Source organism: Labeo rohita, chromosome 15 (genome assembly GCF_022985175.1).
Source record: "Labeo rohita strain BAU-BD-2019 chromosome 15, IGBB_LRoh.1.0, whole genome shotgun sequence".
Classification (NCBI taxonomy): Eukaryota; Metazoa; Chordata; class Actinopteri; order Cypriniformes; family Cyprinidae; genus Labeo; species Labeo rohita.
In genome coordinates this window covers 26606460-26618881 of record NC_066883.1, presented here as the reverse complement: position 1 = coordinate 26618881, position 12422 = coordinate 26606460, and the positions used below count along the sequence as shown (strand labels likewise).

General features: G+C 41.1%; 1 protein-coding gene across 1 annotated transcript; it reads right to left on the bottom strand.

The window, feature by feature from the left end:
* Nucleotides 1-1876: 1876 nt before the first annotated feature.
* Nucleotides 1877-3064, bottom strand: lyrm9 (LYR motif containing 9). The gene is made up of 3 exons (XM_051129625.1): nt 2744-3064; nt 2552-2644; nt 1877-2473 (listed from the first exon to the last, which is right to left on the bottom strand). Exons 1-3 carry the CDS (start codon nt 2870-2872, stop codon nt 2456-2458), a joined length of 240 nt encoding a protein of 79 aa, XP_050985582.1. The 5' UTR covers nt 2873-3064; the 3' UTR covers nt 1877-2455.
* Between the last annotated feature and the right edge of the window lie 9358 nt (nt 3065-12422).

Sequence of the window (12422 nt, the reverse complement as noted above, 5' to 3'; positions counted from 1 at the left end):
ACTTTAAATGATCTTTTGATTTTGCAATGAAATTTCCATCTGTTTCCATTGGTTTAGCAACTAACAAAAGTCACACATAGCAACCACGTTACAGGATTTCACAGCTAAGAGTGTGATGCTTCTGTTTCACAATCAACCCCTTAAGTACAACCTTGCAAAGGTATTAAACACAATAATGTATTGATTGATTGTTTTATAACGTTCAAACACATCATGTAACTTGTTTTTTTCTCTTGAAGTTACTACTTAGTTTATCAACCAAGCAATGATGATGATATGATAACAGAACTACTTCAAAATACAGTAACAACATAACATTGATATCTGTAAGAGCATGGCACATTTGACCTGCCATAAATCTTAATTTTTACAGAAAAGCTTCCAGTAGTTATTTATAAAGTCAATGATTTTCAGAAAATTACTGCAGTGATTTAGAAAATGTCTCATGATTAAATGTGTTCCAGAACAGTAACTTACATAATCATAAATTATTACATAATCTATGCTCCAAACATTGATAGAATCACAGAACACAGTTGACACCAACAGACACTACCAAACTGACTTGAAAATTGACCTGCTTCTAATAAAATATATATATATATATATATATATATATATATATATATATATATATATATATACATACATATATTAGGGCTGTCAAATGATTAATTGCAATTAATCACATACAAAATAAAAGTCTGACTTTGCCTAAAGTATGTATGTGTGCTGTGTGTAATTATTATGTAAATATAATTACAAACATATTCATCTATATCAAGGGTGTCAAACTCCGGTCCTGGAGGCCCGCAGCCCTACAGAGTTTAGATGCAACCCTAATTAAACACACCTGATCCAACTAATCAAGTCCTTCAAGCTTAATTGAAAACTGCATAGTATGTGTGTTAGAGCAAGGTTGGAACAGAACTCTGCAGCGCTGCGGCCCTCCAGGAACTGAATTTGACACCCCTGATCTATAGAAAAGAAAAATTTACAAGTACATGAAGAGTTCAGATGCAAAAACAGCTAATAGCCACCTCGGTCAAAAATGAGATACTGATACTGAGTGAATGCTCCTGACACATAGTATACGTCCATCAAATACTTTTACTTCAAACTCGCTGAATTCCAGCATCAGCCCAATCAGAAGTACTAGTACTTGCATAGAAACCTATACAAAGTAGCCAGAAAGAAATGCTAATTTTAAAGAAATACGTCAGATGGATTTAGAGGCTTTTGTATCTTAACTCTTCATATGTATATATTATCATTTTTATATAATTCATTTCATGCATAAATACATTTTTGTACATAAATATTTCTCTTAAATGTATACATGAATGTGTTTGTATTTATATATACATAATAATTACACACAGTATACACACATTTATTAGGAAAACTCAAACTCATGTTTTGTATGTGATTAATCATGATTAATCGCTTGACAGCCGTAATATTTATGACAGCCCTGAATATATATATATTTATATATATATATATATATATATGAAGAGTTCAGATGCAAAACCAGCTAAATCCATCTGACGTCTTTCTTTAAAAAATGCATTTTTATCAGGCTCAGATGTATAGGTTTCTATGTAAGTACTGGTACTTCTGTTTGGGCTGAGGCTGGAATTTAGCGAGTTTGAAGAAAAAGTATTTGATGGATGTGTACTGTGTGTCAGGAGCATTCACTCAGTATCATTATCTCATTTTTGACTGAGATGGCTTTTAGCTGATTTTGCATCTGAACTCTTCATATATATATATTCACTATTCACATAACTTGCTCAGTTAGTAAAGGTTGGTTGCAGTACTGTTGATACTGTAATAGCTGGGTTTGCCAATTAGTATTATAAAATTTTGTGGGGAAAAAAAAACACCCCAAAAAAACCACTAATGTAATTTTAAACGTATTTATTAACATTTCATTAAAACATAAAAATAAACGTTAAATGTAATGTGCAAATACATGACTTGTCAGAACATAATCAGATACTCATGCTCCTTTTATACCCAAATATGATCCCCTCACCTATTACCAATTCACCTGCTTACTCTGAACCGTTTCAAAATATGTTTCTTTTATTTTGCTTCTGTCCAAACCTTTTTTGAAGTGTGTTGCAGCCATCAAAGTCCATTTACAATAACAGTATACATTTAAGTCTGTCAGCCTGTCAATTAAATGATAGTTAAAGATAATTATACAAATTACAGATTCTTGGTTTTATTGCATTTTACAGTATGTCCCAAGTTTTCTGGAACTGGGGTTGTAAATCATCAATATCAGATTATTGTTATACTTTAGCCATATAGTTTTATATGGTTTATATAATGTTTATACAAAACCTTTGGGTTTGATTTCAGTTTCAATATGAGGGGTTTAGCGGTCTGTGCTTGACCTTTGCAGTTCTGAGTCATCTTCATGATGATTATTTCTCCACACTGGTCACTTCTTTTTAGTGTACTGGGAAGGAAGGAAAAAAAAGATCAGACGTAATTTAAACAATGACTAATATTTTTCTTAGCTGCCAAATAAGGTTACTTTATGTAATATCCAGTCAGCATCGGAAATAGCTCTTTGAATTATCATCTGAATCCTTTCTGGATCATCCTCATCCGCATGACTGTTATAGCTCTGAAAAATAAAAACACATTCACACCTGACAGCGGGCCAGACTGTTTCTTTAATTATATTCTTCACATTGATTACAGTATTTCACATCTATAGAAGTACCTGTCTGATGGCGTGTTGGTAATGTTTCTGCATGGCTGCTGTTGGCAGGAGTTTGCAACAGCGCAACAGATAGCGGTATAGTTGAACCGGCGTGCGGACCAGCTCAGCGCCCAGCAAAGGTGGAGACATGAGGGTTTACAGTACGTCCTCACCTTCACTTACAACTTGACCTTTTAAACTTTAATTGCAGAGTCTAATCACTGCTATAATACTGAGCACATCTGGGAAATTGCAAGTTGTAAATTCATAATAAGACGTATAACACTCCATCACATGCACAGTTGTAAAGGTGAAGCATATAACAGCGGAATTACTTCCTGATCTGAGCACTAACAGAAAGTTGTTATTTCAGAATAAAAGTCCTCGCTCTGCGGTGTAATTGTACATGGTTATAGTCTGTCCAATAAAATAGCATGAGCAAGTTATTGAAAAGGGTCGCATTCACTAACCTTAAATACAGACATACAATTGAGAAAAGTGTACATACACCTTGCAGGATCTGCAAAATGTTAATTGTTTTACCACAATAAGAGGGATTATACAAAATGCATGTTATTTTTTATTTAGTACTGACCTGAATAAGATTTTTCACATAAAAGACGTTTACATATAGTTCACAAGAGAAAATAATAAATACATTAAAAAAAATAAATAATAAAAAATAATAAAAATTACCCTGTTCAAAAGTTTACATACACTTCTTAATACTGTGTTGTTACCCAAATTATGTTTTTTTGTGTTTTGTTTTGTTTTAGTGATAGTTTGATTGTGAGTCCCTTTTTTGTCCTGAACATTTAAACTGCCTGCTATTCTTCAGAAAAATAATTTAGGTCCCACAAATTCTTTGGTTTTTCAGCATTTTGATTGCATTATGATTTTAAGATTCATCTTTTCACACTGAGGGACTCATATGCTCACTATTGCTTTAGAAGGAAACACAATGCATTAAGAGGGGTGAAAACTTTTGGAAGGTCAGGGTAAACAAAAACTTATTTTGTCTTCTGGGAAGCATGTAAGTCTCTTCTGTAGCTTCTGAAGGTTAGTGCTAAATGAAAAAAAATGTATGATATTTAGGCAAAATAAGAAAAATGTCACATCTCCATTCAAGGAAAATGCTTTGATTATTAACAAATTATCTATTAACTCATTATTATTAACAAATTCGCTCGTTTATGTTATAATACAGTGCTGGCACACGTACTTCTCGAAGATGTTTACATCTGGAAGACGTATTTTTACAGTGTTTGCTCGTCTGCAGTGCTTCTACAGGACGTTTTCTGTCAGAAAATAGACGTTTAGAAAAGTCTTTAAGATGCTGATGATTTAGAACGTATGTAAAACTAATTTCTTAGGCTATGTTCACACTTGGCGTCTTTTTTGACAAGAAAAAATTGACAAAAGACCTTCATCAGATATTTGTTTACAGCAGATGCTTTCCAGATTAAGCGATCTTTACCAGACATCTTGCAGATGTATATCTTGTAAGATTTATATAGCATTACCAATACCAGGAACTGTGGAAGCACATGCTCTCATTTATTTTAAATGCAGAACTTATGTTATGAAAGTATGCTAATTAAAATGGTTTCTCTATAATAGAGAGAAAAAACGTTACGTAATTGATGAAACACATGATGTAACTTCCCATATGATGCAGTTTGTTCAGGGCAGAGCCTGTAAACTTGTGCAAGCACGTGTAACATCATTCAAAATAATGACACACTGGAAATATTCTGTCAGTTTTACAATGTACTATATTCTTAATTCATAAAAAAGAACAGTAGAAACATTTACATACACACTCACAAAACCAGACAACAAACACTGCACTGAATGCAACTTATAAAGGGGTGCTAATGATACAAGGACAGGTGTGGGTGACAAACTAATAATGACTTAACAAGGACCGGAACAGGAAAAACCATATATGGGCACAGAAGGGAAAAAACAACACAAACAGTCCGCAGGGGTGTGACAGTTCCTCATTGAAAATTTTACCTTCAGTCATACTGCAACTTATGACCATGCCAAAGACTAACAAACTACAAAATATTTTTATACACTGCACCTTCTCATTATTATGATTACTATTATTATTTGTATATTTAAATTCTTTTAAATATTTTCTTTCTTGTACATTTGGTGTTGTTACACTACCAGTCAAAAGTTTTTGAACAGTAAGATTTTTATGCTTTTTAACGAAGTCTCTTCTGCTCACCAAGCCTGCATTCAGTTGATTAAAAGTACAGCAAAAACAGTACAGTTCAGAAATATATTTTTTACTATTTTAAATAAGTTTTCTATTTGAATATATTTTAAAATGTAATTTATTCCTGTGATTTTGAGGCAGATCATTACTCCAGTCACATGATCCTTCAGAAATCATTATAATATTCTAATTTGCTGCTCAAAAGACATTTATTATTATTTTTTTATTTTCAGCTGAGTAGAATTTTTTTCAGGTTTCTTTGATACATAAAATTCAGAAGAACAGCATTTATCTGAAATAGATTTTTTAAAAATAAATAGAACTGTTTTAAATATTGATAATAATAATAATACTAAAAATGTTTCTTTAACAGCAAGTCAGCATATTACAATGATTTCTGAATGATCATGTGACACTGAAGACTGGAATAATGATGCAGAAAATTTAGTTTTGATCACAGGAATAAATTACATTTTATAATATATCCAAATAGAAAGCAGATATTTTAAACAGTAGAAATATTTCACAATATTACTGCTTTTGCTGTGCTTGGATCAAATAGATCAAGAGAATTCTTTAAAAAAAAAAAAAAATTTTAACTGGCAGTGTAAGTTAGAAAAAAATTCTTCAGTAGTTAACGTGTATTTGAACTTTAAATCAAATAAAAGGTGCTGAGAACCAGTTGTCCTGTTGTCTGCACGTCGACTCACTACAGCATCCAGATGGCAGCCTACAATCCCCTCATTTCACCTGGAGACGCCAGTGAAAGCGTTCATTGTTTAAGAAGGAAAAGCCCCAGGAGCATCAAAGTCATTCTTATGGAGTGTGTGTGCATAGGTCCTCACATGAAGAATTCCCCAAGCATCAGCGATAACATTTTGTGGGCTTTCAAGATATTAAACCAAAAAGTCAACCACATACATCTCGAAACAAGACATTATGACCTGACCTTATAACAAAAGACGGCTCTGTTAGACTGCTTTTGTCACGGTGTGTGGGTTGATTGGTGACAGAATGTTGTTTTGTTGATAAAATGCTCAAGAAACTCTTCATAACTGATTAATAGTGTTCATTGTTTACCCCTCACATACTCACACTGTGCCTTCATACTGTGGGACTTTATCTTATCATAGCTGTTGTTTTTAGCATTCATAAGTCTAGAGACCACTAATATCCATGACAGTAGATCTTCACTGAGCTGACCTACTTTTATCACAGATTCCTTGGTAAAGGAATCTAACAATACTGTCTATGAAATACTCATGTTTTATTTAGATTTCTATGACACATCTTGTGATGCATCATGCTAACACAGCACGTTTAAGTAGGTAAAATGTTAAAAATAAATCACACTGAAGGCTCATTTCATAAAAACAAAGTTACTTGAAAGAGATGTAAACCCTTGTAATGAGCTAAGCTTTCTGGAACATTCCTCCAGTTGGCAGGATTTGCCAGCTTTTCTAATCTGTTTGTACTCTTGTGTGATCATAATTAGAAGTCTTGATTAAATTGCCATGCTCATGTTTATTTGGAGCAACATCACATTCGTTTTCTTTTATTAGAATTGTATATATGGTTTACTTTTAAATAATTGCACTATTAATCCTGCTACAGTAAGCGAACTGTAGACTGTAGTAACTAACAGTAATGACAGTAACTCGTGATTAAGACGAACCACAGATGCTAATGCGGTAAACCCGTTTGCACTACAAACCAGTGTGTTCATAATTAAGATAAAGCATTAAAATAATATGGTAAGACACACCAATTTGCAATATTAAACAGCAAAATTAGCTGTTTGTACAGCTAAAAATAGCTGGACACGGATATACAACGGCATTTTAGTTCAACGTTAAAAAAACACAAATTAAGATAAGATTAAAGTCGTAATATTTCAAGAATGAAGTCAAAATATTCCGAGAATAAAGTCAAAATATTATGAGAATAACGTCCAAATATTATGAGAACAAAGTCCAGATATTACGAGAATAAAGTCCAAATATTACGAGAATATTACAAGAATAAATTTGAAATATCTTGAGAATAAATCGGAAAAATTTTGACAAGAAAGTCGAAATATTTCAGCAATAAAGTAAAAATTATGAGAATGCAGTCAAAATGTTTTGAGAATAAAGTCGAAATATTTAGACAAAGTCACAATTATGAGAATAAAGTCTAAATGTTTAGAGAATAAAGACGAAATTACGAGAATAAAGTTAAAATATCTTGAGCATAAAGTCAAAATTACGAGAATAAAGCCAAAATATTTCGAGAATAAAGTCGAAATGTTTCGAGAATAAAGTCGAAAATACGAGAATAAAGTTAAAATATCTTGAGAATAAAGTCAAAATGTTTTGAGAATAAAGTCGGAATATTTTAAGAATAAAGTCGAAATTACGAGAATAAAGTTAAAATATCTTGAAAATAAAGTTGAAATTACAAGAATAAAACCGAAATATTTTGACAATAAAGTCAAATTTATCAGAATAAAGTTGAAATATCTTGAGAATAAAATCGAAATATTTTGACAATAAAGTCGAAATGTTTCTAGAATAAAGTCAAATATTACAACAATAAAGCCAAAGTTATGAGAATGAAGTTGAAATGTTTCAAGAATAAAGTAAAAATTACTAGAATAAAGTCGAAATATTTTGAGAATAAAGTCAAAATTACGAGAATTCATTCGTAGCAATTTGAAATTTTGTGAAAAACACATTATTGCAATACACATTGTTTGTATTTCGCCATAAAACTGACAGATTTTGAAAGATAAGACTTTGTTTTATATTAAAATTTCCAAAAGCACAAAGCTTGATGCTGTTATTGGGTGGCTGGCACACTACAAATAGAACTATAATGCACGACGTGAAATATTATTTCCTAGCATACTGTCCCTGCGAGTATAACACATAATATGATTTCTGCTAATAATCCCACATATATTCAAATAAACTCCGGTGGCCTCCCAACTTTTAATTTTTACTTTTACTCACAATTTCTGATAAAATATTTTAGAGCTTGGCTTAGCAAGAAAAATGTATATTTTTTATGTATAAAATGAATCTTATGTTTCCCTATCTGTCGTACACTCCGAGTTGTGTCGAGTAGTGTACGACACTAGGGGTCGCCCTTGAGAGCCCAAACACCTCTGACAGTTTTGAGAAAGGCCAATGAAAATTGGGTGTGCAGATTTGCATAGCTGGCCACGCCCCGGACATCCGGGTATAATAGGGCAGCGTGTGCATCTGCTCACTCGTTCTGTTCTTCGGAGCCGAATGCAGCGTCTCTCTGTGAGAAGCGGCAACATTCACCTCTCTCGTCGTTGGATCTACGGCACAGACAGCGGTCTCTCCCTCTCTGACACGGCTCGTGTTGTGAGAGTTCCCCTGGGTGCGTCGACGGCGATCTTCAAGAGAAGATTTTCCTCTAATTGAGCAGATTTTCTCTAAAAAGAGCTCCACGGGCGGATTGTGTGTTTCATTATGCCTTTCCGTCCGTGTCCAACTGGTTGCGGATTTTACCTTTCCCTAACGATCGGCACGATCGCTGTGTTCAGTGCTTGGGGCGTGAGCATGCTGAAGCAGCGTTCGCTGAGGGAGGTTGTCAGAACTGCGAAGACATGCCCTTGGGCACGCTCCGCTCACGGGCCGCGTTCTTTGCGAAGAAGCCGCGGCGCCATTCAACTGCTTCCCGCTCCGGTCCTTCTACTTCCGGGTACGAGGCCGCAGCGATGTGCGTTGAAGAAGAGCGGCAGGGGGACGACGTTTTGCCGGGTATGTCCCCGCAAACCGTTCACCCTGTGTGTCCACCGATGGAGTCTCAGGACGATTTTGAAAGCTCGTCTCAGTATGGGCTGGATCTTTTGTTCGGGGCTCCTGCTGAGGAAAAGGCAGGGTCTGTAGCATCGGAGGGAGAGCCGTCAGAGGCTGACGTCACGGCTGAACTCACCGCTCCGGCGGGAGGGTCTCAGTCTGTGGCAGATGCCGAAATGGCCGCCGCACTTAAACGGGCAGCCAAGGAGATTGGGGTTGTGTGGGTCCCCCGCCCAGCCCTGAGCCTTCAAGGCTGGATGACTGGTTCCTGGGCAGTGCACGTGACTCGAAGCCACGTTCTCCCCGGTCCCGTTTTTCCCGGAAGTGCATGAGGAGTTAACGAAGTCGTGGAAAGCCCCTCTGTCGGCTCGTTCACGGCACGCTATCTCCCCGTCCCTCACCACCCTCGATGGCGGTCCAGCGAGGGGGTATACGGAGGTCCCCCAGGTGGAGAGAGCGATTGCGATGCACTTGTGCCCGCAAAACGCCGCCTCCTGGAGGGGCCGCCCGAGACTCCCGTCCAGGGCTTGTAAGTTTTCGTCTGCGCTTGTAGCGAAGGCTTATGCGGCCTCTGGGCAAGCTGCGTCCGCCTTACACGCTATGGCGATTTTGCAGGTCTACCAGGCTAAGGTTCTCAAAAACCTGCACGAGGGTGTTCCTGACCCAGAGCTGTTACACGAGCTGCGCTCTGCGACCGACTATGCTCTTCGGGCTACGAAGGTTACGGCGCAGGCTCTGGGGAGGGCGATGTCCACTATGGTGGTCCAGGAGCGCCACCTATGGTTAAACCTGGCCGAGATGCGAGATGCCGAGAAAGCACGCTTTCTTGACGCTCCCATTTCCCAGGCTGGTCTCTTCGGCGAAACCGTGGAAGAATTTGCCCAGCAATTCTCCACGGTGAAGCAGCAGACGGAGGCCATCAAACACATCCTGCCTCGGCGTGCAGCGAGCGCGGGCCCAGCTCAGCCGAAGCAGCAACCTCCGCCTGCCCCCGCCGAGGAAGACCCCCTACGAGGGCGGCTCAGGCCCCGCAACCTGCCGGTCCTGTAGCCAGTCCTGCCCAACGGTCCAGCACTCGTAGGAAGGTGGCACCGCCAGCCCGTCCTCAGGCCACTAAGAACCCGCGTCAGGCTTCAAAGCGTTCCTGAGACGGGCAGCCCAGGGAGGGAGGATCTTCTGACCTGTCCGGATCCGCACTCGACGAGGGGACGAGCGCTGGATTCGGCTTCCACCCGGCTGTCTGCCGCACGGCAGACGGCCACCACATGGTCAATAAAAGAGCTATTTCCTTCTTCTCTGGGCACAATATGCAGCACCTCCGACCCTCTACTCGACGGTCGGATGCTGCTTCCATTATCGGAATCAGACGGTCGCACAACACCTGTGCTCCCGTCTGCTCTGAAACAACGAGCTCGTCCAGACGATCTCCCCTCTCGGGTGGATCATCTGCACAGCTCTTACGGTTCGGACTCCCTGGACAAGACAGCCAGTGTGGTTCGGGGCTTCTTACCTCCGGCCACACACTGTTTTTCCAGCGACGGTACCCCCACCCTTGGTACACCGAATGTAACTCCTCTGAGACCCTTAGCGGAGAATTTTTCGGATTGGTTAAATCTCCCCAATCCTTCCCGCTGGCTCCTCAGGACCATTCGGCTCGGCTACGCCATCCAGTTTGCACGGCGTCCACCCAAGTTCCGCGGTGTTCTCACTACGTCGGTTCAGGGCTCCAACACCGCGGTTCTTCGGGCGGAAATCGCAGTCCTTCTGGCGAAGGATGCGATAGAAACTGTCCCCTCAGCCGAAATGAAGAAAGGGTTCTACAGCCCCTACTTCATTGTACCCAAGAAGGGTGGCGGTCTCAGACCAATCTTGGATCTGAGGGTCTTGAATCGGGCCCTGCTCAAGCTCCCGTTCAAGATGTTAACCCTCAAGCACATTCTCACGTGTGTCAGAATTCAAGATTGGTTTGTGGCCATAGACCTGAAGGACGCGTACTTTCATGTCTCAATCCTCCCAAGACACAGGCCGTTCTTGCGGTTTGCCTTCGAAGGACGGGCATATCAGTACAAGGTTCTCCCCTTCGGCCTCTCCCTGTCGCCCCGGGTCTTTACGAAGGTAGCGGAGGCCGCCCTTTCCCCCCCTCAGGGAAATGGGCGTACGCATTCTCAATTATCTCGACGACTGGCTGATTCTGGCTCACTCGTGGGATTTGGTTTGCGCACACAGGGACATGGTTCTCAACCATTTGGCTCGGTTGGGGCTTCGGGTCAACTGGGAAAAGAGCAAACTCTCCCCGGCACAGAGGATCTCTTTTCTCGGTGTAGAGCTGGACTCGGTCAGTATGTCTGCGCGTCTCTCCCCGGAGCGTGCACAGTCAGTTCTGAGGTGTGTGGCAACACTCAGGTGCGGGTCAGCGGTCCCCCTAAAACAGGTTCAGAGGCTCCTAGGGCACATGGCATCCTCAGCCGCGGTCACGCCACTGGGGTTGATGCACATGAGACCGCTGCAGCACTGGCTTCATACTCGAGTCCCCAGGTGGGCGTGGCATCGAGGCACATTTCGGGTGAACATCACACCGTCGTGTCGCCAGACACTCAGCCCTTGGACAGACATTATGTTCCTACGGTCAGGAGTTCCACTGGAACAGGTGTCCAGACGCATCATTGTCACCACAGATGCTTCCAAGACAGGCTGGGGTGCCACCTGCAACGGGCAGGCAGCTTCCGGGGTCTGGACAGGCCCCCGACTGTTTTGGCACATAAATTGTCTGGAGTTGTTGGCAGTGCTCCTCGCCCTGAGGAGGTTCCGTTCTATGATTCAGGGCAAGCACGTGTTGGTCAGAACCGACAACACTACGACTGTGGCCTACATCAACCACCAGGGCGGTGTACGCTCCTTTCGCATGTCACAACTAGCCCGCCACCTGCTGCTCTGGAGTCAACACAGACTCAAGTCTCTACGAGCCACTCACATTCCGGGCGAAGCCAATCGTGTGGCCGATTCCCTGTCACGACAAGTTTCGCTCGGAGGCGAGTGGAGACTCCACCCCCAGTCGGTCCAACTGATTTGGGATCGATTCGGCCAGGCACAGGTAGACCTCTTTGCCTCACCGGAATCCACCCACTGCCAGCTGTGGTACGGTCTGACCGAGGCCCCCTCGGTATAGACGCACTGGCACACAGTTGGCCGAGGGGCCGGCTCAAGTATGCGTTTCCCCCAGTGAGCCTCATCGCACAAACCTTGTGCAAGGTCAGGGAGGACAAGGAACAGATTCTCTTGGTGGCCCCCTTCTGGCCCAACAGAACCTGGTTCTCGGACCTGGTGCTCCTGGCATCAGCCCCTCCCTGGCGCATTCCTCTGAGGAAGGACCTCCTTTCTCAGGGGAAGGGCACAATTTGGCACCCGCGCCCCGATCTTTGGAACCTCCACCTTTGGTCCCTGGACGCGACCAGGAGGACTTCAGAGACCTTTCACCTTCAGTGGTAAACACACTTCTACAGGCAAGAGCCCCCTCTACCAGACGGCTGTATGACCTAAAATGGCGCATCTTTGTGAACTGGTGTTCTTCTCACGGGAAGGACCCACGGAGCTGTGGCATCAATTCAGTGTTATCCTTCCTTCAAGAAGGCCTGGACAGGCACCTGTCTGCCTCAACACT

Coding starts and splice junctions, on each gene's coding strand:
- lyrm9 (XM_051129625.1), bottom strand. CDS start 2,872: ATGTCTCCACCTTTGCTGGGCGCTGAGCTGGTCCGCACGCCGGTTCAA. Junction 2,645..2,743: donor ACCAACACGCCATCAGACAG/GTACTTCTATAG, acceptor TTTATTTTTCAG/AGCTATAACAGTCATGCGGA.